The sequence below is a fragment of the Octodon degus genome, unplaced genomic scaffold (genome assembly GCF_000260255.1).
Source record: "Octodon degus isolate 3935 unplaced genomic scaffold, OctDeg1.0 scaffold00423, whole genome shotgun sequence".
NCBI lineage: Eukaryota > Metazoa > Chordata > Mammalia > Rodentia > Octodontidae > Octodon > Octodon degus.
Genome location: NW_004524999.1, coordinates 347,043 through 372,880, shown reverse-complemented (window position 1 = coordinate 372,880; position 25,838 = coordinate 347,043). Strand labels below are relative to the sequence as shown.

The window sequence follows — 25,838 nt, the reverse complement described above, 5'->3', positions numbered from 1 at the left end:
CTTCCTAGTGGTTAATTGCTATACAAGATGCAGACATGATATCCTATTTACAAACACCATTAGAACAAATCATTCTATTCATTAAGAGAATGTAACTATATATCTATCCTAACCACTTTAAATACACAGATACAAAATGGACATTCATCTGTATACCCCTTTTTTTCTAAGTTCCGTTATTTGAATATTATAGGTGTGTAAACTCAGCAAAATAGTCTAAAAGAGTCCAGTAGCCCATAATAGCATTGGGTCTTCTGTTTAACTGGCAATGTCAGAAATTATTGACCTGAGTCCCCTACAGCTCAACATAACAGCATGGCTTTACTTCTTATATTTTGTTTTTATACTTTTCTGCTGGATGGTTAAGACCAAGGTAAAGCAGGACCTATGCAACAAGAGTTGTAGCTTTTGGGTCTGATAAGGTCAGTGAAATCCCCTCAGGATTTATCCTGAGATCCTGTACCTCAGATTGTAGAACCTTTGTCAGTGTCAACCATGTGGATGAGTCACAGCATTGCTTGGCTAATGTGCTCTCTGTGAAAGCCTGAGAGAATGTTTTCTCTCCATGTGACTCTCCTTTGGCACACTCTACATCATCGATCACTTTCCTCTTTTGCCCCACAATATCCTTGATCAGAAAATTTGGGACACTACTGAGTTACATGATGTTATAGTACAAGTTCTCATATGTCCTGAGTCTTAATGACCTTGGAAGGCTAGTGCCAAAATGTTGGCTTTCCTTGCAGCCCTCCTTTTTCTCTAACTTTGGTCTGCAAACTTAAGTTGTTAACCCTCCAGAAGCGAAGTTTATTATTATTACCATACAACCTAGGCTGTTAAGCTTAACCTGTCTGAATATCAAACATCTTAAGCATAATGTGGAACAGGTGTTTTTCATCAAGTATTGATATGTTGAACTTTAAGTCCCTACAGAATATGATAAGAAAACATTTAAAAATTAGAATATATATTTAAAAATAAGTATGAAGAATTATATGATTCTTATGTTTACAAATAAATCCAGAAATCTAACCATATACAACCCTTGAAGGACAGTCCCACAACATTCCTTTTCCTGTCTCCTGCCTTCATTCACCACCCCCTTTTTTTGAACAATCATCTATCCGAGAGACAGCACAGCAGCAAATGGCATGTCATGACAAGCAGCCCGTATTCAGAAGACCAGAATGACAGGCACTCCAAGCATAAAACTACTATTAGAATATATACAGTTTTAATCGATACCATTACCAGGACAGGGGTTAGCCTAATTTTTTTAAACAAATGTATGAGTGGGGAAAAACAAATAGCGAAATGGATAAAGACAACAAGAAAGATGAGGAGAGAAAGAAGGATGGAAAAAAGAGAGTAACAAGGAGAAGGAGGAAAATTTATAATAAATATGATATGGAGGGAAAGAAAAGGAAAGCAAAAATATATAGGATGTGAAGTTTAGGAAGTGTATTGAACAAAAGCTTCCACTAGGGGGTGTGCAAGGAAAGAGGGAGAAGGAACTGAAATTAGTCTGCTGCTGACAGATGTCATAAATTGGTCCCAAACTTTGAAGCCTGGCATGGCAGTGCACAACTGTAATCCCAGCCAAAAAGTTTAAATCCCTATCAAATGTGAAAAAATAGAATTTTTTTAAAAAATAGACAATTACACATTTTTACACAGAACTTTAGAAATATACATAGCAGGAGAGTCCTATGACATTTTCCTGACATATGTATCAATTTCTAAGACCTGCTCCTGAAATAACGGAAAGGACAGTGACATACTATTACATACTCTCTACCATATCAAAAAGATAATAATTTATAATAGAAAAAGCTGTTCTGGGAATGCAAAGAGCAATTGGTCCCCGTGTGTGTGTGTGTGTGTGTGTGTGTGTGCGCGCGCGCGTGCACCATGAATCAACCTCAGGACTTTCTACTTGTCTCGCAGGCCTTGTGCCACACAGCTGTACCCCCAGAGCTGCACTGATTTCTTATCAGAGGTGATAGTGCTCACTCAGTCTAGAGAAGGGTGAGGGAAAGAGGAGAGAGAAGAAGAGGAAGAAGGGGAGGAGGAGCATGTGAGACTGGGCTAGAGAAATGAAAGCAAGCAGGTCTTGTGGGTGGCACTTGGGACAATCTTGCTGAAGCACAGCAGCTCCCCTTTACGGGGACCCAGACCCCCAGAGGCTGAGCTGAGAAGGCTGCAGAGGAACTGGAGAAAAACCCAACAAAGCCATGGTGAGCTTCCAGCCTCTGTCATTTCCAAATACTCAGATAGAAACTCTTCTTGGAGTGGTAGAGCCAGGTTGCATGGGGACAAGAGGCAGCCAATCTTGTCTGTGGTTTTAAAAATGGCAGAAATACAAATGTTCTTATGCTCTCACAAAGTGATCCTAGAATCTGTCCTCTCTGTCATGTTAATGTCCACCCTCCTACACTACCTTCTACATTGTCTCTGGTGAGAGTCTACTTCTGCAGCATTTGTGGTTTGCAGTCTAACTATCCTTTTGTATTTCCTTGCAGATATTTCCATGGAAATATCACAGTTCTCCAAGTGGCTTGTGGAAGATCTTCAAATTGTGGATCTGGGCAGTGCTCTGTAGTGGTATGTTGTGATATTTGTATAGCGCTAAGACTTTTTAGCTATGCGTCACTTTTCTTGAATATTCGCTGAGATTAGATACTTGGGTGGAAAAACACTAGGGAGACAGCTGCAGTTCTATCCTTTCTACAAACACTACTTTTATTTTCTTACCCTCTAGCATTTCCTTTGATCCTATTTTCACCTGCCATACCTCTTGTGTCCAGCTCCAAATACTGATAATTCACAATTTCAACTAAGAGAGATACAGTTAATTCAAAATTTCTCATAGGGCCTTTATCGTTTGTGCCAGCTATTTAGCACTCCATTTGCTATTAATACTTTGTCTATCAGTGGAATTTCTACAGGGAGATTCTATTTCCTTAAGGCAGGGGCTTTTAATTATTTTGATCCTTCTTCCATTGATGCTACAAGTTTTATGTCTGAGTCTTACAGACTCTCCAGCAACAGCTTTGAGCTTTCTCTGCTATTTTGTGACTAAGCTAATGTCTTCTTAGCTCCTTGGATTTTCAGATCTGACCCTGCAGGCACACCTGCCATGCTCTTAATTCCCAGTATGATAAAAGAAAACATGTATGGTGAACGCTTACAGTAGAAAACATGTTTGCAGTAAAACACACGTGCTATTAATCCCCTCAAAGTAACACCCCCATATCTGCTTGGGGTACTGGGGATCAACCTCAGGACCTTGCACCTGTCAGGCAGGCACTTAAGCTTCTGAGCTATCTTCCTGACCACCCTCCACATTTCTAACACCCTTATGATTGCCACTTTCCAAAACAAATCTGGAAATCTTTTGTGAGTGTCACTAGTTCCATTGTTGTGGCTGACTCAGTGTCCTGAATCTATGCAAACTATTTACCGTTCATGATTGCTTTTGATTTGGGGAAAAGCCAGAAGTTGCACAATGTCCAGTCCAGTGAAGAAGGTGGAGGAGGACGCACTGTGATGTCTTTAGAAGCTTGCCTCTGGTGGATGGCACTGGGCAGCAGGCTTCACCACATTTATATCAGACCCTGAGAGACACTCAGGAAAGAGAACTTCCAGAGCTGCTTCAGAAAATGGCAAGAACAATGGTGTGTGTGTGTGTGTGTGTGTGTGTGTGTGTGTGTGTGTAAGGGGAAGATTTTGAGAGAGATTGAGGCAATGTGTCTTTTACTGTGATGCGTTTTAAAAATTTAAACATTCTACATAAGGTTCAATCATCTCTTCCAAATTCCCAACCCCATGTCAGCATGTGTCTTATGAGAACCTGGCATCATTTTCCCTTAGGGAGTATTTTCTGAGTCTCTCCTATTTTAAGTTTCAGGTATTAAGGATACAGAGGGGCCACAGCAGTTAATTCCATGTGAGAGCTTACATTCTAGTGGAATGTCACTTTCAAAATCATGTTTCTGGTGCTATTGTAGGGTATTCTTCACTCATTAAACGTTTTCCAGTTCACTGATTATGTCTGGAGTATTTCATCTGATGGGGGTTGATTGTTTTGTCTTTGTGTCTGTTTTTCCTTATTCAGAATCCTGAGGAGACTTAAGGGCTCAATCTAACTTTGATTTGGCATTTCTCCATGGTGCTTGTCTTGTGAAAACACAACGAAGTTAGATGACCGTGAAAACGTTCACTGTAAAATACTGTGAATTAGTATTTCACATCGATGAAACTATGCTTAGAATGGCATCTATCATGAAAGGGTCATTGTATAACTCTGTAATGATTGTTTTATGCTGTTTCTTCAAAGCCCTTACAGTTGATGCAGCCATATGCTTATTAAGCACTCTCTCGTGGCTATCTTCATGTACATAACATAATGTAAGCAGTTTCATAATTCTACATGATTTGGTTCTGCAAATTCTTCTGCTCTATATAGTTAGCTATGTAGGGCTTAAACTATGAATTGAGGCATTTCCAGCACAGCTTTTTCTATTATAAATTATTATCTTTTTGATATGGTAGACAGTATGTAATAGTATGTCACTGTCCTTTCTGTTCTAATTTCAGGAGCAGGTCTTAGAAATTGATACATATGTCATGGAAACCATAATACATATTGGCCTTTAGGAAATTATGCCCTGAAAAGTAGGCTACAAGTTTTATAGTAATATGCTATTATTTTCAAGTAATTAACAGCCATGAAGAAAATAAAATAAGATTTTCTTTTACTCCTATTTTAATTGTTTGTTTGTTTGTCTGTCTGTCTGTCTGTATTTTTTGAGACACGGTCTCACTAAATTCCTCAGTTGCCCAGACTTGGCTCAGATTTACAATGCTTCTGCTGCAGCTTCTGAATTTCTAACTGGGGTTACAGCTCTGTGATAGAGTACTTGGTTAGAATTCCCCAGGATTCAATTAAATCTAGTATCACAAAAGAAAAAAAAAACAAATTTCTAAAATACTTTGGTTAAATTTCACTTGAACACATTTTCAGAAAACACTATTTCATGAAAATAAGTCCAGAAATCCAGCACATCCAAGGAAAGGTTGAATAAGCAAAGGCTTCTACCCTCCCATGAGAAGATCTGAGCTCCTTGCCTGATGTATACACAGTTAAGACTGGGGTCCTCTTCAGTCTCTGCTCCTCATCTCCCAGGGGTGGGCTCATCCAGGTTACTGCTGAGACCTCACACATGCTATGCTGTTGTCTTTCAGATTTCCTGGTACATCATGGCACCAATGGTTGGACTTACCATTATTCTAAAATGGCTATGTCCTGGGAAATGGCTAGGCGTTTCTGTCAATCAAATTATACAGATTTAGTTGCCATCCAAAACAAAGGAGAGATCGAGTACCTGCAGAAGACACTGCCATACAACCGCTATTACTACTGGATAGGAATCCGGAAGATAGGAATTACATGGACTTGGGTGGGAACCAACAAGTCCCTCACTAAGGAAGCAGAGAATTGGGGAACTGGGGAGCCTAACAACAAGAAGTCCAAGGAGGACTGCGTAGAGATCTACATCAAGAGGAGCAAAGACTCGGGGAAGTGGAATGATGATGCCTGCCACAAACGGAAGGCAGCCCTGTGCTACACAGGTAGGAGTGACAACACCATGTCCTCTGCTACCTCCTGCTCATGGCCACCTGAGTTAGAACAATTTGATCATACCACTGAAGGGTCGTGGAAGGATGGCACTGGCTGTTTCATCTAAAACACTTCCAGTCCTCTAAATCAGCTAGATCTTGTCACTGCTGAGCATTTTCATTGTGTAAATCTGGTTCCTACACCCCTGAATTCAGTTCTATCAAGGCAGTGGGCCCACTGTGTCAAAGGTAGGGAAGAGGAGCTGGACAGCCAGGGCCATGGCTTGGGTACAAATCACCTGCTTCCTCTTTGTGGAGTAGAGGGCTTGTTCTAGATGTTTCCTTCTTGGCCTAATCTTATTAATTCTGTACAGAAAAACATTGCACTATCAGCATATGAAAATGCATTTATGTGAAAGCTATTGCAAAATTCAAACAACATATTTTTCCAAGTCATAGTTGATCAGTGAAATATAGTGAATGTGGTCTTATATACATTGACTCTTACTACTTTTGATTTTTGAATCTTTTAATCTTAGCATTCTATAAAGAATGGGATTGTTAAGCAAAGTGCAGAAATGATTGAGGTTGTGATTAATGAGCTTGATATATATATATATATATATATATATATATATATGTTTGGTACAGGGTCTCACTACTCTGATCAGACACATAGTGAGTCCCCTGTTTTCAGCCTCCCGAGCACCGGGATTACAGGTGTGCACCACCACACCCAGTCTCATTCACCATCTCAGTGCGCCCAGGGGGTGGGGCCAGTACAGCATGCCGGGGATCGAACTCTGGCCACTGCTCCCTGCCTAAGCAGGCACTTTAATCCACTGAGCTATCTGGCCAGCCCTTATGAGCGTGTTATATGAAAAACAAATAATTTCAAGTGTTTCTATATATGCCCCTGTATGTCCCCGAAATGTTATTATTGGGAAACTTATTCTAAAAGCAGATAAATGCCTATGGCCATATGTCTAATGTGGTTCACAAATTAAAAAATTAGCACATGACTTTTATGCAAAAGTAAATGGTATAAACTATATCATTTATTATAGTGAGTGTACAAAAAAAATTCTTCCTGTTTATTAAAATAGTCTCCAACAAAAGTTAACTTTAACTACGTCTAAGGAAATTACTCTGAGTCACATTAAGATATCTTTTTCTGACTTCATTAAAGCTTCTTGCACGCCCAGCTCATGCAGTGGCCGTGGAGAATGTGTGGAAGTCATCAATAATTACACTTGCAACTGTGATGTGGGATTCTATGGGCCCCAGTGCCAGTTCGGTAAGTTCCTTTCCTTTCTTTGTTCCTCTCCATACAAAGGCATAGGTATCACAGTAATTTATGTTAGAAGTTGCTTGGGACAAAATGATACTAACTGTTCTGAGAAATGGGAAGTTTTGATCAGGGTTATGCTTTCACAATGGTTATCTTTCTGTAAATATTTCACAAGTCAGCATGAGGCTCTGGTGAATTTCAAAAGTCACTTCTCAACAAGCTTTTTGGGGAAGGGTGTGTTTGGTTTTGCTTTGAGTGTCACAAAGGACAAGATGGTAGCAATAAGAAATCAGGTGCGATAGACACCCACTATCAACGAGTTCCCAATCTGATGAGTATCCTGCAATAATCAGAATTCTAAAATCTGAAAGAAACTATACCATTTATTATTAGGAGGGTAAATTGATCTAGAAACTAAATCTTATTTTTTACAGAAAATCACATCATATAATGATACACAGTACATTAAATAATATATAAAAAAATATATAAAATTCTACACGTTTATTTGGTCTGGGTATTTAAGGAATATTAAACAAGAAAACCTAGTCTACATTCATCACTGAAAAAGTTAGAGTTGATGAATGGAAATTCTGAATGAATTTAGGCAAAAGGAGACACCTGGATTATACCTGTGAGGACCGGGGACTGCTGAGTACAGGGAGCTGGCACTTACTTGGCAATAACGGGCCACTCTGCATTTAATATTGGAAGATAAGGCAGTTATTCTAGAAACACCAGATAGGGTAGATTGAAAAGCAAAGAAAGGATGGAGAGAGTCATCTGGAACCTTCTGAAATCATTTAGAGCCACGATTGTGAAATCAGAGAGGTCACAAGGGTTCAGTCTTTGATCCAATCAGCCACGACTGAGGACAGCATCAGATCTTTTGATTGATGACAGTTGGGTTACAGAACTATAATGCATCCAGTGCATATAAATCATAAGAAGAATACAAGTGCACAAGAAATAAAAATTTAAAGTCCAAATAAATTTAAATGTCAACCAACAGGTATAAATCTAACTCATTTCATTTCACCCTTGAGCCATGATTCTGTTACCCCCTTAAAGGACTTGGAAAAAAAAATCCTTATATCATGGATACCGTAGTTTCACTCCTTTCCAAATATTGTCTTTCTCCTCCCTTCTTCTTCCTCTTCCTGCTTCTTTTGTCTTTCTGTCATATCATTCTTTTCTGGTTGTATTTTTACCCATGATCATTTCTCCTGGTTTCTTTTATAGACACTTAGTCAAGCCCATAAACTAGTATTAATTCTCAGCTTCTGTCTTTTCTGTTGCTCTTCTGACTCTCTGTGATCCTTTGGTCAAACTTACTGACACACATGGGTTTATAACCATGTGTACTCATTGCACAGACAAATCTGTCTCACCCCAAATGTGCTAAGAGTATCCTTTGGTAGGTCCAAAGGATGATAGACAAAGCCAGTTGACCCCAGCCACCTTTCCCTTTTGTAATTCTTATCTCAGCATGTGGAATCAACCTTTACATGTGGTAATGATGTGAGACTCCCACCTCCTCTGACACTTGTGCAAGGCAACATGCTACCAATTTTTATAACATTTCTCTAATTTATCTCCTACTTTTCAACTCCATTACAGTTGTCTTCACTATCTTTCTACTAAATCATTGCAGTATTCTTTTCCTAAATGAGCCCCACAATTTTAAGTTAGCTTTCTCACATATGCTACTCAGACTATAGGTAGGCTGATCAGCTTAACACACACACACACACACACACACACACACACACACAAAATGATCATCTACTCTTTACATCTATCATTGCCTTACAAGATGAAATCTAAGCTCCTTAAGGCCTAAGGTAATTCTTAATATATACTAAGTGCTCATAAATCAGTGAAAAAGATAACAGTATTTGGTCTTAGCACCTATCTTTCTCACTAATCACAACTCACATTCTTCACTGTCTCCTCTTTTCTTTTAGCAATACTTAGAGTTAGTTCTCCACCAACCATTTGTGCTTTGTGTCTGATTGATTTTGCTCCTGGCATTTTTCTCATTGTGCACAGGCCTACTATACCTGTTCGTCTTTAAAAGTCAGGACTGGGAACATAGCTTCCAGTGACATTTCCTTGAACCCCAAGACAGACGTGTGTTTATCAAGTGGCAGAGGTAGGGCTCAAATCCAACCATCAGATCCCTGTAACCACTCCCAGCACTGTTCCTTTCTTTACTGAAGAGGCCCAATGTGCATCTTTGGAGACACCAGAGCTGGGAACCATGGACTGTATTCACCCTTTGGGAGAATTCAAATTTAGCTCACATTGTGCCTTCAACTGCCCTAATGGAACCAACCTAATTGGGATGGAAGAAACAACTTGTGGACCATTTGGAAACTGGTCATCTCTAGAACCAACCTGCCAAGGTGAGTGACTTCAGACTATAGGTTTTATCATGATGATCCTGGGTTTTCATTCTGAAAAATTGCAGAAGGATTTGCTAAGAAGCTGTAACCTCTTTTTGAGCAGTATATGACATATTTTAGATTACACTGTGATGCTTTGCAAAGGCATTTTTCTTATTAAAATTAAAAAGTATATCCCCAAATGAAACTACCATGAAGTGCCTCTTTTGCTGGCTGAAAGTCTATAACATGATTTGTAACAATGCAATGTTCTCATTGTGTTTTCTTTATTTTTCTACATGCTGTAACACGACTAATCAGTCTTGCTAAGTCTCAGTTACATTTTGGTTACTCTCCTCTCAATAACACCTATTTTATGTGGTGCCCTACTTAACACAATCTGGTTTCCTTCTCAGAGGGTAGAGGTCTACCTTGTTTTATTTGGTATATTCTTAAAATCATGTCATACTTTTCCCCCACATGAACTCTTAGGAGAAAAACAACCACTGAAAAACAAAACCAATTTGTCCTTTTTAAAAAAATTGAAATAAGAGTAACATCTCTCACTTTTTACCTGCCAAAATCATCACCACACAGGAGAAAATGGATGGTGTCTGCACTTCTGAAATCTTGAATGCTTCTGATTCACCAGTTTAAATAGCTTTACTGTCAAGAGAAATATCAGAAGCAACCAATCTGCTTAGTTTTATAGAAGTTGAAGTTGCTTCAGAGAAAAGATAATTTTAAATGTTCCTGGGTAGACTTTATATCAGGTAGAAAAATTGTAGACTCTACATTCCCTGAGGATATTCTGTGGACTCTTGAGGCAGAAGGCCCAGGGCACAGCATTTATAGCAGGGCTGCAGAGCCACCAGGTTGGGCAGGAACCTGGAGCAGCCACCTCCACTGCACTGTTGGCTTCCTGTACCCTGTTGGCATCACTCAGGACCTATCACATACACCATCAATCTCAAGAAAGTAATGTCAAGAAAAAAAAAAAGAAAAGAAAAGAAAGTAATGTCTAGGAGCATGATCTAAAGGAACTTCAGCAATTAGAGATTTCTAGTCTCATGTAGATGGTTCCACTATTAAGTCAGATAGTTGAAACCAAAATCCTTTGGTCAAGGGAAGGTCTCTGTTCAGAAATACTATTTTGAGCTGTTGTGTTTTGTTCCTTTTCATTGAAGCGATTCAGTGTGAGCCTCTAACAGCACCTGACTTGGGAACCATGAACTGTAATCACCCCCTGGCCAACTTCAGCTTTACCTCTGTGTGTACCTTCAGTTGCTCAGAAGGAACTGAGCTAAGTGGAGAGAAGAAAACTACTTGTGGACCATTTGGAATGTGGTCCAATCATAGTCCAATATGCCAAAGTGAGTAACTTTGCTCAGATATTCTGAAAACTTAGCTGACCCTGCTCAGAAATACTGTATTGTGCTGTGTTTTGTTCTTTTTCATTGAAGCGATTCAGTGTGAGCCTCTAACAGCACCTGACTTGGAGACCATGTCAGCTCAGTCTGCCTCTGAGCCATTTGCACAGATAACCAGTCTTTAAGTGGTGGCATCTGTAGGAGCTGACCTCTGTGTGTGTGTGTGTGTGTGTGTGTGTGTGTGTGTGTGTGTGTGTGTGTGGGCGCCTGTGTGTATAAGGAAGTGGGAGCAGAAAGACAGGGGAGGTCTTTAGTGGAGGACTGAGGTTAGCCTGTCCAGGTACTGACATTTATCTTTAAGGCCCGGTGAGTGTCCACTTGCTCATCTTCATGAAGCCAACAGGTGCCTCTATTTGGAGCCTCCACTGCATATTTGAGTGTGGAGGGGGAAACACCTTTAAAGGGTTCATCAAACCAGCATAAAGAATAAGGGGCCAGTTAGATCCCATGCCTAAAGTAGACTCCTTCAACTGGAGGCATCACAAAGCAGATTTTTTTCTTTTTTTCAGTAAAAGCCTGTAAATGCTCCCAGTTTACCCTTATAAAACGGTATGCAGATGTGTCCTTTTACTAATTTGTGAAGAACATAAAGAGAAACTAGGATGGTACCATTTGTTAGATCAGTGTGGTTCTTTGCATATAAGCAAATGCTTCTTTTTTGCACTATTACTTTTTAAGCATACAGTAAAAATAGCACTAGTTTCTTTTGACTAAGTTACCCAGTTCAGATCACTGGTTTTTCCCTGAAGCTGTATTAGACTTTCCAGATCTTTTTTGTGCTTTATAGTTTGAGCCATTAAGCCAGACCATGGAGTCAAACATATTAATGACTACTGACTACCAAGATTTTTAGACCTGGCCCAAGAGGTTTCCTGGATGACAAATGTGGGGACTGAGATGCTATAGCACTAGGCTAGAGGCTGGTCCAGTATTTGCCTCTGAGTATCCGCCTCAGGTCCTCTTGGGAATTTTCTTTCCTGTCAAGAGGCATCAAATGGGCTCACATTGGGAGGGATATGAAGGAAAAAAGTCCAAATCATGAGCTGGACTAAAGAAATATGCCATAGTCTCATGTTGTGTGCCTTGTTGATTTCTCTTTCAGAATCAGACCAAAGTTTCTCAATGATCAAGGAAGGCGACTATAACCCCCTCTTCATCCCAGTGGCAGTCATGGTTACTGCATTCTCCGGGCTGGCCTTTATCATCTGGCTGGCAAGACGACTAAGAAAAAGTATGTGAATTTAATTTCATATGAAAATAAACCAACTTTAAAGTGAAAAAAAGAAAGAAACCCACAGGAAATTAGGTGCAATAGAGTCAACCAAAGCAGGTGCCAAGCTTCATGATCTATAGACCTCAGTCCCTGGAGACATGTAAAGTAGTCAGTACACCAGTACACACCTTCACGGAAACAAGCCCACTGACTTTTGCTATTCACTAGGCAAACCTAAAAAAAAAGCCAAACCTATTGTTTTCACCTTTCTAGGGGACTAACCACTAAATGAGACAATCTAATGGTTCTTGCTCTTAATTTTGAAAAAAAAAAGGATGTATAATGTCTGCCCCCTAAGACCCTACATGCCTTTGATTTGAAAATGAGTCTAATGTGCACTTAGGTTTTCAAGATTCCTCTTTCAAGTACCTGGCTTCTTTACAGTTAAAATACTTGCCTGCCCCCTACCATGTGTGAGCCGCATTATTCTTGAGAGAAGCCCTACGTGTTCTCTGTGATGTCACCAAGAACATAGTGTTTTCCCTTCACTCTGGAAGGGAGAAGGAAAGGGTAGAAGGAGGACTGCCTGGAGCAAGTATTATCTGCTGCATGGACCATAGAGAAGAACACAGCATTACTGTCCTTTCCTCCCCACTTAGTGTATCCATCCCTTAAAATGGGTCCAATCTTTTAGCTATGGGCCTCTAGTCTGCAGCAGGTTCTGGGAGTGTACCATCTCTTTTGGCCAAATTCATTATAAAACTCATAGACATTTGGGAATTTTTAAGATACCCTGTTTCCAGTTCAGGGACCATGGATGAGCTCAAAACTATTGCTAACCTTTCTGTGGCATGCATGGACTGCCTTGGTCTTCCATCACTGAGCCAGCACATATGCACTGGCCATTGCAAGAATATCATTTACTAGGGCAGGGGGATGGCTCAGAAGAATAAGCACTTCCCTGGCAAGTTCAAGAGCCTGAGTTCAATCTCCAGTTCTGAAAAAAAAAAAGAATAGCATTTACCAATCCCTAATGTCTTTCCAGTGTGATCTGCTCTTTTACCCAACTTTAAAAATAGAAGGTGTTAGAAGAATTTGCTAACTAACCCAGGAAGATAAGGAAGGGAACACTATACACAAGAAATTCAATCGCTCTCACCTGAGACCACAGAACAGTGGACATGCCTCTTCTCCTACTATTAGTAATTACATGGAGATGGGATCTCACTACCACATAATATACTAAATGCTTACACACTACATTAAGGTAAAAGAAGAATGACCCTGCTTTCTCATCATAATTTAGTTTTTCCACTGAGGTTTCAGAACTTAGCCCTACCTGTCCTTGCCTTGAGTGATGATGGCAAAACTGAATGGGTAGAGAACAGACCAAGTAATCACATGATCTCTGGGACAAGGTGGCTATTATTCCATTACTTTAAGGGCTCTAGGGCTTATAGGGCAATTATCTTAACAGAGAGGAGATATATTTCAAAATTTTCTGTCTTTTAATAAGAAGTTTGTGGAATCAAAAGAATTGACTCAGTTATGTCTACTAAGGTTGTTTTATATATCAGTAGGGTGAGCAAAGCATAGGGTTGTTTTTAAACTTTTTACCTTGGAGTCATTTCTGTACAAGATCTCAACCCGATAACCTGAAAACTGCCATGCCCCTGCTGTGAGAATGAGTGTGGGGCAAACAGGAAGCAGATAACGGGCACTAAGGGTAGTTGTGTGCCACCAAGAACAGGTGGCCCGCAGATCACTGACTGTGTAGGAACATCAGGGTGACTGTCAGGTTAACAATAGGCTAGTCTTCACATGTGAAACTCCTACCATTGCCCCAATTTTCAAGTAAGTGACTTTGCCTTCAAAAAATCTTAGTTGTAAGTTGGTTCTTTAAATCTTGAAAATCATTTTTCCTGTAGAGACAGTTAGAAATGATGGCTAGGTTCCCAACACAAATTGACAGAGCTTAGCCAACTCATTGACAAGAATAAAAGTGAAAAATAGTAAATAGAATGTATAAATTATGTATAACATAAATATATTCATACATAATAAATCTGTGTATATAGTGTTTTTCTATTTGGAGAATGTCATAGGCTTGTTGGGTTTAGAAAGCTGAAGAAAGGGAACAGGTGGAACTTTACAACACCATGGCTGGTGAAGTGAAGTGAATCTTGACTCCATCCTTCTGTACTCTAAATAGAGAATGGATCCTCTGAACCTAGCATTTGGATCCTTCCCTGGTAGTCTTTGTAACCAAACTTTAGCTCCTTTCTGGGAAAGAAATCCGTGCCAAAAACTTGACCCATACTTGGCCCATGTAGGTACACAATTCTTTGGTCCTGGTCTTACCATGCTTATTCAGTCATCACCTTCAGCCCTATTTGGTAAAAAAGGAATTTAAGGCAATGACATTTCAGGATTAATCTATAATCCCCTATTCATAGGGCCCAGAGTCAGAGATCAGACTCCCACCCAGGTTTGTCCCCTAAGACACTGTCCTCAGATTTGTAAGTCTGTTTTTGTCTTTGTCTAAAACTTGGTTGGAAAATTTTTCCACCTCAACCAATAGCCAAGGCAAGGATGGGACATGAAACTGAATACAGGCCCCCTAAGTTCCCTTTTCTTCAGCAAAAAGCCCTCTCAGTAGGAACAGAGTTCTGCTGATCTATTATTATTAATTTCCTTTTCCCCAAAAGAAAACAGCCACACATATTTCTATGTAGATAAAAAAAATGGAAACTGAAGTTAACTCATACTTGGTTCTCCCTAAGTGTTGTTTGGTCATCACTCTAAAATGTTTGGGAAGAAAAGATTCAAAATAATAATTCAAACACTTTTAAGGATTAAAGCAGAAAATGAGCTCTAAGTTCTAGGCATTGGCCTAAATTATTGAGTACATTTTCTTTTATCAATCAACAAGGAAGACACAGTTATTTTGTTCCTTTTTTTTTTTTTTAGAGGATTACACTGGGGAGTGAGCCCAGAGGCCTGCTTGCACAAAGCAAGCCTTCTACCACTAAGCTACATCCCCAGCCATTTCATAAAATTTTAGAGACAGTGCCTTTCCTGGTTGTCTATGCTGGCCTTAAACTTGTGATCATCCTGCCTCAACCTCCTGAGTAGCTGGGCTTATAGCATCACTGTGCTTGGTTTATTATGCGCCTTTTACAGCTGAAGAATCATGGTTCTTAGAGGAAATGTAATCGTCCAAAGACACACAACACTGCAGGTGGGAAAATGGGGTCTTCACCTCTGGGGGATGATTCTAGAGGGCCAGGTTACAGATGTTGCAATATACAGCCACCCACACGAGAGAGAGAGAGTCTCATCACAGAGTCTGTCTCTCTATCTCTCTCCCTCCATGTCTCTTCCTATCTCTCCTCATCTCTTCTTTTCTTGTGCTTTGATTTCCTCTATACCTCCATCCTGCATTCATTAATATATTTATAATATTTTGCTTTTTCAAAAAGAATATAAGACAGCTTACAGAAGGCATTCAAAACTTCAAACTAGATAAAAAGCAAGAAAAAAAATGAAAAGCGAAAATTTGGGACACAAAAAATAAGTTGGAACCAAAATTTAGGTAGGTTACAGAAATGGCCTCTGACAAGAAGTCCTCTACACATGATAAAAGTGGGTATCAGGCCTGACTCTGTGTTTCCTTGAAGCCAGTCCAAAATGAAAGCATAGTCAGCCAGGCCAGTCCTTGTGTTGTGAGACGAAAATACAGATAACATGTGCAGTTCCTAATATTGAGATCAGAGTGGAATTTTCTTGTGACTTCACATAGAGAAGATACTGAGAAATGTTATAACATTTTCTTACACTATTAGTGGCTGAATCCTTCAGGGAAGAGACTGGAGTTAGAAGGAGATGTGGGGTAAGCATGAGAATGACCATCTTGGGGCAGAGGACCATGAAGTTCAGCTGAGACATCTGTCTTCATGACAAGCCTAAGAATGGCACAGCACCATAGAGGCATAGGCATCAACGTGCCTGCTCTGTTGGAGTAACTACCATCGTTGAATTGGAAGCTTCAGCCAGCACCTCAAACCCCTTAGGTAGAGATGAAGGTCTAACCCACAAATCTGCAGTGCACCCCAAAAGACAGTTCTGAGGATAAGGGGCCCCTTTAAAAATTGATATTGAGTAGTTTTCATTGATTCTATTTTCCCTGTTTTCTTTTCTATTTTTAGGAAAGAGATCTCAGAAAAGGTAAGTTTTATGGGTGAAGAGTTTATATACCTGTTCATCCTTTTTTGCTTTTCCTTAGTATGTGTCCTGCCATAGCGAGGCACATTAACCCCTGAGCAGGTGCTAACATGGGAATCTGTCTAAATGAAGTTTCCAGATAAAGTGATAAATCAATAATTTCCCTGCAAAGCTCTGTTTTTGTTATTAGCTGAGCTGAATGAATGAATAAATGCACATGTATTAGGAAGGGACAGTTTATGTAAAGGGAGTTATTCTTTATTTATTCTTTTTTTCCTTTCTTCCTTCCTTTATTATTTTTTTGAGGAATACAGGCTTCACATATATGAAGGACCTACATAAAATAATTAAGAAGCATTTCTTGAGAAACCAGTGTGCCCTAGACCTACCCTAACTCTAATCTTAACCCTAACCCTAAGCACTGACTTTCAGAAACATGGAAAACGTTGGGCTCATGAATTCTACCCACAACTTTCCAAAGAGACTTTTTTTTAGTTTGATCTCAAAACTCATATTCTTAACCTGGAGAAATGAAGTGTCTGGCAGAAATGAAGATAGCAAAATATTTCAGTTTTATGAGTTTAGTGACTTGCTTTAAAATTTTATTAAGGAGAGTATAAGTAAAAAAAATGGTGATGATGCACTTTGGTGATAGATTGAGCTTTTTTTTTAAATGCTGAAAAGGAAACAAGGGGTTTCTTGAAGAGGTTGACCACTTATTTAGACAACTACCCTACCAATCACAAATGGTCACTTAGTAAACCTTAGTTTAGTGAATGGAGCTCAAGGTGGGGAAGAGGCACCAAAAGTCAGATCCTGAAGTCATCAACTAGCCATCCTAAGCAATACGGACTTTATGTTGATTTCTTGGGGGGTAATACTAAAAATATCAGTGTGCGTCACATCTGCCTCCTATCAGGGTCATTGCACAGCCAATGGAGGTGGGTCAGTCTGGAGCAAAAAGACTATGTTGTGGCCATCTGAAGTTATTAGGCTAAAGCTGTCTGAAAAAAATTGCAGCGAGATTGGGTTCATGAGATAAGAGGAGGTACAATCAACTGAATATGGCTTTTAAGGGAGAAGGGAATAGAGGGAGAGAGAGAGAGAGAGAGAGAGAGAGAGAGAGAGAGAGAGAGAGAGAGAGAGAGAGAGAAATTAAGAAGACTATATTTCTGACTTAGAAACTGTGGGTGGCAGTACTATTTTTTGCCTAAAAGGAAACTTAAAAGAATGACACATTTTTCAGGTAAAGATCTTGAGTTCCAGTTTATATACATTGAGCTTCAGGTATCTGAGCTGTGTGTGCAGTCTTCTGGATCTACCTACAGCACAGGTCCTATGTTGGGGCAGGAGACTTGGGGTTGTCCTATCTCAGAAGGTCACAGCCATCCCAGGAGTGAGTATACATTTGAAAATAGAAAGGACATTGGAGAAGATGAGAACCAGATTGACATCAACATCCAGTCAATCAAGGAAAAGAAGGATGAAGAGAGGTGGCCAGAGAAGTAGAAGCAAGATGAGGAAGGGCTGGGAAACACAGATGCCAGGGAAAGAAGAAATGGAAACAGTCTCAAACAGGGTCAGGAAAACTCATATGTTTCCAGTGGGAGTAACTAGGATGTCCATTTGGAGACTGTGTTCAGTGCAGATGGAAGTCAGATGCCAAAAGTTAAGGAATTATTCTAGAAGAGAAGGCAGAAGCAGAACATGCAGTCATCTTCTTAAGAAGAGAAATGGGGGTACTGCATGGAGGCCTAGGGCCAGTGAAAGTGCTTTTTATTCTATTACCTTTTCTTTAATTCTGCAGATAGGGTCCTAGTAGGAAAAGGGTCCCTTTTTGGAATTGGCCTCTCTATTTTTATGACAGGAAACCCACAAAATGCAAATATTTCTTTTACGTTCCCACTCACTGAGTGAAAGTCTTTTCTGGCACAATCTACCCAGATCTGTTTTCTGGCCACAGGAATCACTTATTTTAACTGCTACTAGATAGAAACAGATTGGCCCAATATTTTTTAGATGTCTTGGGGGGACAGGAAGAGATACTGGATGGAAAGATATTAGCATTAAGTTTATTACATATTAAGCAAATTGTCACATTAATTCACTGATTTGTACAATGAATGAATGAATTGTTGTTTCTTGAACTGTTTTGTATCACAACAATACCAAGCTTGATTGAAACAAGAAGAGTTTATCTCTAGCTTCAGGGAGATTACTATCTTATTGAGAAATTAAGACAGAAATACAGAACAAAGAAAATAAATTTAGGAACTTACAATGTAGAGTATGATAAATGGCTAGTGGATTTTCCATTGGTGAAAAAAAAAAAAAGATCACTGGGCTTGGTGACCATGGAACAATCTTATGAAGGAGTGTGGGTTGCTTTGGTGTTGAGGTTGATGATGAAGAGAATCAGAAAGGAAGGCAGTGCAGAGGAGAGAATGAAGTAAGTCATGGCACACTGGTATGGCCCTCAGCTCACAGTGGGGAGGCCATGAAAAGGGTCTGGAGCACATGGCTTATTGAGTTTCTGTTGAATAGAAGTTGGAAAGGAAGGTTGGCCCCATCCACATGTGTCCCCATCATTCCATCAGGTGCTCTGGAAGCATCTGATGGAAACAGAGCATCTATTTTCTATGTCCTAGTTGCTCAGCTGCCCTAGGACAACTCTGTTTTATTGACCCCAGTGACCTTTGTTCATTACATCATAGAATTTTAAGCCTGGAGAGAATCTCAGTAGACATCATGCTCAAATACTCTTGGTCATAGAACTAATTAAACAACTTTCCTGCATACCTTGAGCTAGTGAGAGTTAGTAGTAAATTCTTCTCAAATATTAATTTCAGTTAAATCATTAAATGTTTCCCACAAGCCTGTGAGAGTAGGAACTATTAATATCCCCATGACATAAGGCACAGAGAGTTGTAACAGCTAGAGTGACATTGTTGAACAAATGACGAGACGGGTTTGTAAGCATCTGGATCCAGGTATCCTGGATCAGGGTATCGTGATTCTATAACTCAGAAAACCTTACTCTTACTCTTACAAGCTCCAGATGCCCTTCTCTTCTAGCCGTGTGAAGTTTTCTTTTTTTTCTTTTTTTTTTTTTTTTTTTTTGCCCAATGAACCATTGTGCCATGGCACTGAAGAAGGGTGGAGCACAAGATATAGAGTATGTTTCTAGAAAAGGCACCAGGTAAAAATGAACCTTAAAGTACTAGGTACTGATCTATTTTTAAGCCATGCAGCTACCTCTCACCATCCTTTTACTCATTCCTACTAGCTGTTGGCTGGTGAATGAACGACTCCTGGGGCAAATGTGGTTTTGGTTCTTAGTGGTTTTCTTTTACTCTTCTGCAAACTGGTTCTGTTTATCACATTTGGTTTCCAGTGTTTAAATTCTACTTGGGTAAAAGCTACGCCCAAGATACACAGGAAGATACGATGCCAACCTCAGAGGAGGGTATCTGTTGTTAGATTCTGTTTTCAGAAACATTTTCATCTCTATTTTGGCAAGCACATTTGCAGCTGCACAGCTGTGGTTTGCCCTGACAGCTCATTGTGAGACCAGAGTCTCAGACTTTGAAAGGTGCCAAGGGGAGGTGCACCAAATTGGCTTCTCCCCCTCCTTTCCAAGAATGATATGGTTTCCCACACACAAAACTGTCATTTATTTCATGAGACTAAATTTGACACCATCTCCTTAAATTGCATCCTGTCAGAGTTAGACATTTGGCCCTAATTCTGTTCCTTTCATGAGCTTTGATTTTCTCTGATTTGACATTCCATTTGAAGATGTCAGTTTTCACATTCCTGAGTCTCCCCTATCAGCCTCCTCAGGCCTAGAGGTATAAGTGGCCATGCAGACATCTGCCCAAATGACATCTGTGACCAGCAGTGTGAGCATCACTGGCAGCTGCTTAGAGATGCAGAACCCCAACCATGCAGACTTACTCAGTCCGCTGGCATTTTAATGCCACCTCTGATGGGACTGTACTGCTACTCCAGTCCTCTTCCCACCTTCCTAAAAATATCCTATATCCAGAGCATCCAGCTTAGAGAATGTCCTTGCACCTCTTCTCACCATTAGTGAATATTTCCCTTGACTACTAACGCTTTAATTTTGCCCATTGTTTAACCTCCACAGTTTATCTGATAATTGCTTGCTTTTCTTTAAGAGTGGATGATCCATACTGAGGAACACTTTGTGAAAGAAAATTCTGGAGATCCTAAAGAATCACTGGAAAATGACTTCAAATCCTTCCACAAAGAGTTTTGCATAGTGGTGTCTCCTACATCACAGAGAAAGTGTATGCCCTTCAGCGGATCTGGAAGAATGTCTAAGAGATCAGTCACCTCCTCCACTCCCATTTTGCTCCTTATCACTCCCATCCCTGGCCCACAGTTGTTTATATAGCTCAATCTTTTGTTATATTTTCTGTAGAAAAACAAGATCTTGGGGATAAAGGAGGAGAGCACTATGAAATATAAATATGTCTGATTTTGCTTTTGCCTGTCTCTTCTTCCCCATTTCAGTTCAATATGGTACATGATAATACTTCTAAATACAGTGAAAATTTGATACACATGTAAACAGATACACTTTTCTTGAAAATCAAAATTTACCTCCTCAGTCTTTTGTATACTTTGGGGTACACTCTCACAGAAGCTTTATGAAGTTGGTGTTATCCTTGCTTCCAACTTAAGGAAATAATGGTGTCTTGTTCAAGTTAGAAAAGTCCTATCTGCACTGCACTCCCCTTCTGTAAATAAAGGTTAGCCTTTATAACTACCTTGGCCTTCTCATCTTCTCCAGCTACCCTAAAACTCAACTTCCATGTGTAGCACTCATGAGCATCAAACAAAAAGAGAGAAGAGGCTAGTGCCCTGTACTAGGTTTTAAGTTTGAGTCCTGCTGTCTCTTCTTATTAGACTCACCCAGAGTTTCTGAAGTCAATTCCTTTTTAGGAGCATTATATTGTCAATTTAGAGACAACAGTGTATGGCTAGCTGCAGGTAACATTGCTTTGATGTTATAAGGAAAAGTTAAAACAGATCCCTTGACTCATACTAGAGCCAACCCCTTCCCTTCTCCCAGATCTCTTACCTACCTGCACTGTGGTGAGGGGCAAAGGCATGGGGTGTGGAATGAGACACCATGCGGACTCTGTTTCTGTCTTCATGGTGTGACCCAGGTGAGCCATTACCTCTAACAACTGCAGAATTACTTATGAAATGGGGATGCCATTGTCTTCCTCACACAATTGTTCTCTACATGAAATGAAATCAGTCACCTGGTACCCAGAGCATTAATTTTTATGAAAGAAATACATAGGATAGCTTGGATAATTATATTGCTAATTACTGCAGCTCTATTGAAAGGAGCAGTTAAGGCTTAATTTTTTCTCTCTCCCTTTTGATTTTTTAAATTTTTTGACCAATTTTAAATGCCTATATCTGGTAATCTGGACAACTAATTTGAAAACAACAATATGCAATAACAACCACTGTTGAATTCCTATTATTTTGCTTGTTTAGTGAAATTCTGTACCATTTCTAATGCTTCTGTTTGTTTGCTCTACTGTTTTTTATTCCCTTTTTAAAATGTGTAGGAGATCTTTCTGTAGACAGGAAAATAATAGAATAGGTCCTCATTAGGATTTCTGGCAAATCGTGCTCAGAAAGAATTAATATTTTCTAGAAGGAGCAATTAAGAGAGATATATATAGAGAGAAAGAGAAGAAGAGAGTGTGTGTGAGAGAAAGAGAGTAGGATAAGTAGAGCATGGAGAAAGCCAAGTTCCTCAGAGTTAGTAGCCCCTTACTGCTTATAATAGAATGCTAAAGAAATGAAGAGTGGCCACTTAAAACTCTCTCTCTCTCTCTCTCTCTCTCTATATATATATATATATTTACTGTAGTAGATAACACACCTCTCCTTAATCTCTATTTAAGTTTTCTTATGTGCAAGGCTCATCAACCTCTAAATCCAGCTCCAGACAAGGACAAGTGGGCAGGGTATAAACACACAAAGTACAGCAAAGGAATGTGCACATAGACAGTGGTGCCCAGGTTAGGGTCTTGGGCCTGGGATTCATCTAGGACAGTCCAGAGAGCCAATCAGGTTGTGACAAGTTCCAGGTGTCAACCTGGGTGGGTGGGGGGAGAGTTCCTCAAAATATAATAGAAGGAAGCTGAGGGCAAAGGCCCATGAGAATTTGTCTTAATGATGCCCCTTGCTCTGGCACAGGACAGCTTTTATCTTCTAACTTTCCTTCTTTTCAGATAAAGTGTCTTCCTTCCTAAACTTGGTTCCTTAAATTCATTACTGGTGCTGTCTTTACAATCTCAACCACTCGGACAGTGGAGCAACGGTATGATGCACATCTCTACACACCAAAGGAGCATAGAATTATCCATTCTTCTGGAAATGTTCATCATAGATCAGCTGGACTGGGATACACTATGGCTGTTTCCTGCAGAAATATGTCACTAAATTAAAACCTAGTTGTATTGTTAACTCTGATATGAAAAATCTGCGACCCAATTGCCACATACTTCCTGTATAATTATTAGCATCCTTGAGGCCTGGCTCTATTCTTCAACACAGGCCTAAAGCAGACCCAGATCCATGATGACCTACTGAGGAACAGGTGGAGTAATGAAGAGGCTTCATAGCTAACCACTCTGAAAAATTAACAAAATAATTCTGCAGATAGCTGTGTTCTCCCCCAACTTTCCTGTTCTCTGCGAGCTAATTGTCTCTTCACTTCCCCTTTTCTCAAAAGTTCTAAATTTTTTTCCCTTGACTTGGCAATTTGGTTCTTTCTTCCGTTCTAATGACCCATGAACAAACAGACAGGGTGAAAATCTGCCCTCAGCAAAACTCCTCCAATCTTTGAGATGGACTAGAGAAGCTATTCAGATAAAGAACAAGATCTTTACATACATTTGGCCTGATCGGTTCTGTCTGACCTAGTGAGCTCTCAAAATTTTATGAGTTACCTATATATTTCTCTATGTCACCCAAGAAATTTGGAATTGCCTTTTACCCTGTATAAAGCTTGGTCCACAAAGGAGATCTGGCAGCACTATATCCAGTGCCAATTGCTTTAATGGTGATAGAAGTCATGATAATGAAAATAGTGGGAAAATTTTCTAAAACAGAATGTTACCTTAGTTGCCATCCATTTCTCCTGGTTGGCATCCAAGTCATTTTTTGAAAGAAAACCAACTTTTCTTGATAAGCCTCAGAGAGAAGGTAAGGCCCTATAGGTGGTCAAAACTCAAGCAGCAGTAAAATGTAATTAAGGTGCTCTATGTAAGAAAGTGTGGTGCTGTTAGGTTGCTTCTGAGAGGGTTTGAAAAGGAAAAGCAAGAGAAGTATGAAAATAGAGGGACTTGTAGTAAGTAGTTTAAATAATGATTTACAATGTAATGAGATGTTATTCTATTATTTGCTTATGAAGATTTATTTTTTCATAAAATAAAAAATTAAAAAGTAGAGAGAGGAGAACTATATATGTGAGAGCTGAGGTATTTGGTGGAGGCAAGATGTGGAAGACTAATATAGATGTTGGTAATATGATTCCTCAGCATTGCGTGGACCTCCTGAAAATGTCCATGTGTGCCCAGGCTAGCACTCAGTGACTCTGGAGGAGAAGGGGCTAGGTGGGAAAAGTAGTCGTGAAAGCCTAGCTGTGTTTTGTCCTTCTGGCAAATTGGAACAAAGTATTTGGCAGAAAAAAATATTTATAAGAAAACCAGTACAAGGACAAACATGAAAATTAAGCTTTTGGGGAATTTTGAGAGGTTTCAGGACTTCTGCAATTATCCATATTTTTATCCATTTTATGTCAATTTTAGGGGTTAGGGTTAGGCCTGTTGCATTTCTCACAGAATTTAACTCTTGACTGATATTTTAGGAACCTGAGATTCCAATACATTAAATAATTGCTCTAAATCCATACAGCTACACAGCATCTGCACTGAGAGTATGTTTTACCACTGACAGGTGGTAAAAGGAATTTACCAATAGACAAGGAATGTAGAAAGACAAGAGTTTCTTTACATCAGGGTACACTGTCCAGAGGGACAGTGGGTGAATTTCCAAGACAAAAATCACACAATCAGGATAACAAGTTAGGGTTTTCATAAGGATTTGAACAAACAGAAAAAAAGGATCTGGTTAATAAATGTGATTATTTAAAGAATGTCTTTTCCTAGCTCTTTTAGCACTTTTTAGATCCTTTTATATTGTGTTTAACATTATTTTTATAGTTGCAATTTTGATATGACTTGTCACCCTGGCTTAGAGAAGGCCTTTAGCTTGATTTATTTTTTTTAAGGGGCAGGCCCCCAGGCCTTTAGCTTTAGATAAGAAGCTCTATACAGAGGAGCTGGGCTGGGACTTATTGGGAGGAATGAACTGCATGAGAGCTATGAGCAAGAGGTCTTTAACTTGAGTTCTTCTCTTGCTGTAACGCTTTGTTCCCAAAGGTCAATCCCTACAAGTATTTAATACATAGGGGGAATGTGATCATTAATCTTGGTTGCCAATTTGATTGTCTAAAGCACACTCTGGGTGTTTCTAGGTATGTCACTGGTGTGACCTGGAAGACTACATCTGGTCCCTGGCCTCTTCCATATTTGCTCTTCCCTTGATCTTTATTGATTGGCTACCATAAGGTGGGAAGTTTTCCCCTGCCATAGCGTTCCACCATGATGCTTCTGCTTTGGAACCAAGCTGACCATGCATGGACTGAATCCTCTGCAACCATGAGCCAAATAAACCCCTTTAAGTAGCAGTGGTCAGGTATCTTGCCCAGTAACAAAAACCTGATCAGTCCAAGAAAGCCGTATAAAATCAGCTGTTCGTCTAACAGTAAACAGAATAGGAAATGAAAATCAGCTCAGAATAGATTTGATTTCAAACAGTTATGTCAAAGTGGGCAGTGAAAAATATGTCACTATTCCTTAATTTAGAATAAAATCACCCTTGAAAGTTATCTGGAGAGAACAGACTGTGGCTCTTAATCTCAGAATTCCCAAAAATGGACCCTTCATCAGGATGAAAACAGGTTAACCAAACAATAGTTAAATGATAAATGATATAAACATGTTTGTTTTATTTGTTTGTTTAGAAGAGAGGCATAAGGCGTGGGATAGTGGCTTTCAATTAAACACTAAAAAATCACTAAAAATTTACAATTTGCAAGAAATGTTATCATGACTGTGGACACACAAGGGCAAAGTTATTGTCCTGAGAGTTTCTGCAGTGTGGCGGAAAGCAAACATCTGTACATCAGGGCCTGAGTCCCCCTGTACATCAGGGCCAAGGCAGGGTGCACTATCGCCAGGACTACTTGCCAGCCAAAGCATGGCAGAATTCAGAGGCAAAATTAGATACTAGATTAGGTTTAAGTGAAAACAATGGAAAGAATCACCAATCTGGGAAAAGTCCTTGAAGTCAGAAATATCAGACATTGGTTTAGTAGAAAGCCCAGAATAAAAATGACAGAATAGCTTTAAATTCCAGACTAAAGTATGTGAAGTTTATGCTATAGTTCCTGGAAACACTTGAGCAAGACAAGTCCAGGGCCTCAACAGCATTCTGGAAAGCTTAACATAACTGAGGGCATAAGAGGGGAGAGAAAGAAGGGCTGCAAG

At 39.6% G+C, this 25,838-nt stretch overlaps 1 protein-coding gene across 1 annotated transcript; it reads left to right on the top strand.

Annotated features, from left to right (window-relative positions):
- Positions 1 to 2,105: 2,105 nt before the first annotated feature.
- On the top strand, positions 2,106 to 20,676 carry Sell (selectin L). The gene is made up of 9 exons (XM_023708651.1): positions 2,106 to 2,237; positions 2,523 to 2,604; positions 5,248 to 5,634; positions 6,812 to 6,919; positions 9,136 to 9,321; positions 10,488 to 10,673; positions 11,833 to 11,961; positions 16,152 to 16,170; positions 20,349 to 20,676. The coding sequence occupies exons 1-9, from the start codon at positions 2,235 to 2,237 to the stop codon at positions 20,365 to 20,367; spliced, it is 1,119 nt and encodes a 372-aa protein (XP_023564419.1). The 5' UTR covers positions 2,106 to 2,234; the 3' UTR covers positions 20,368 to 20,676.
- The last annotated feature ends 5,162 nt before the right edge of the window (positions 20,677 to 25,838 follow it).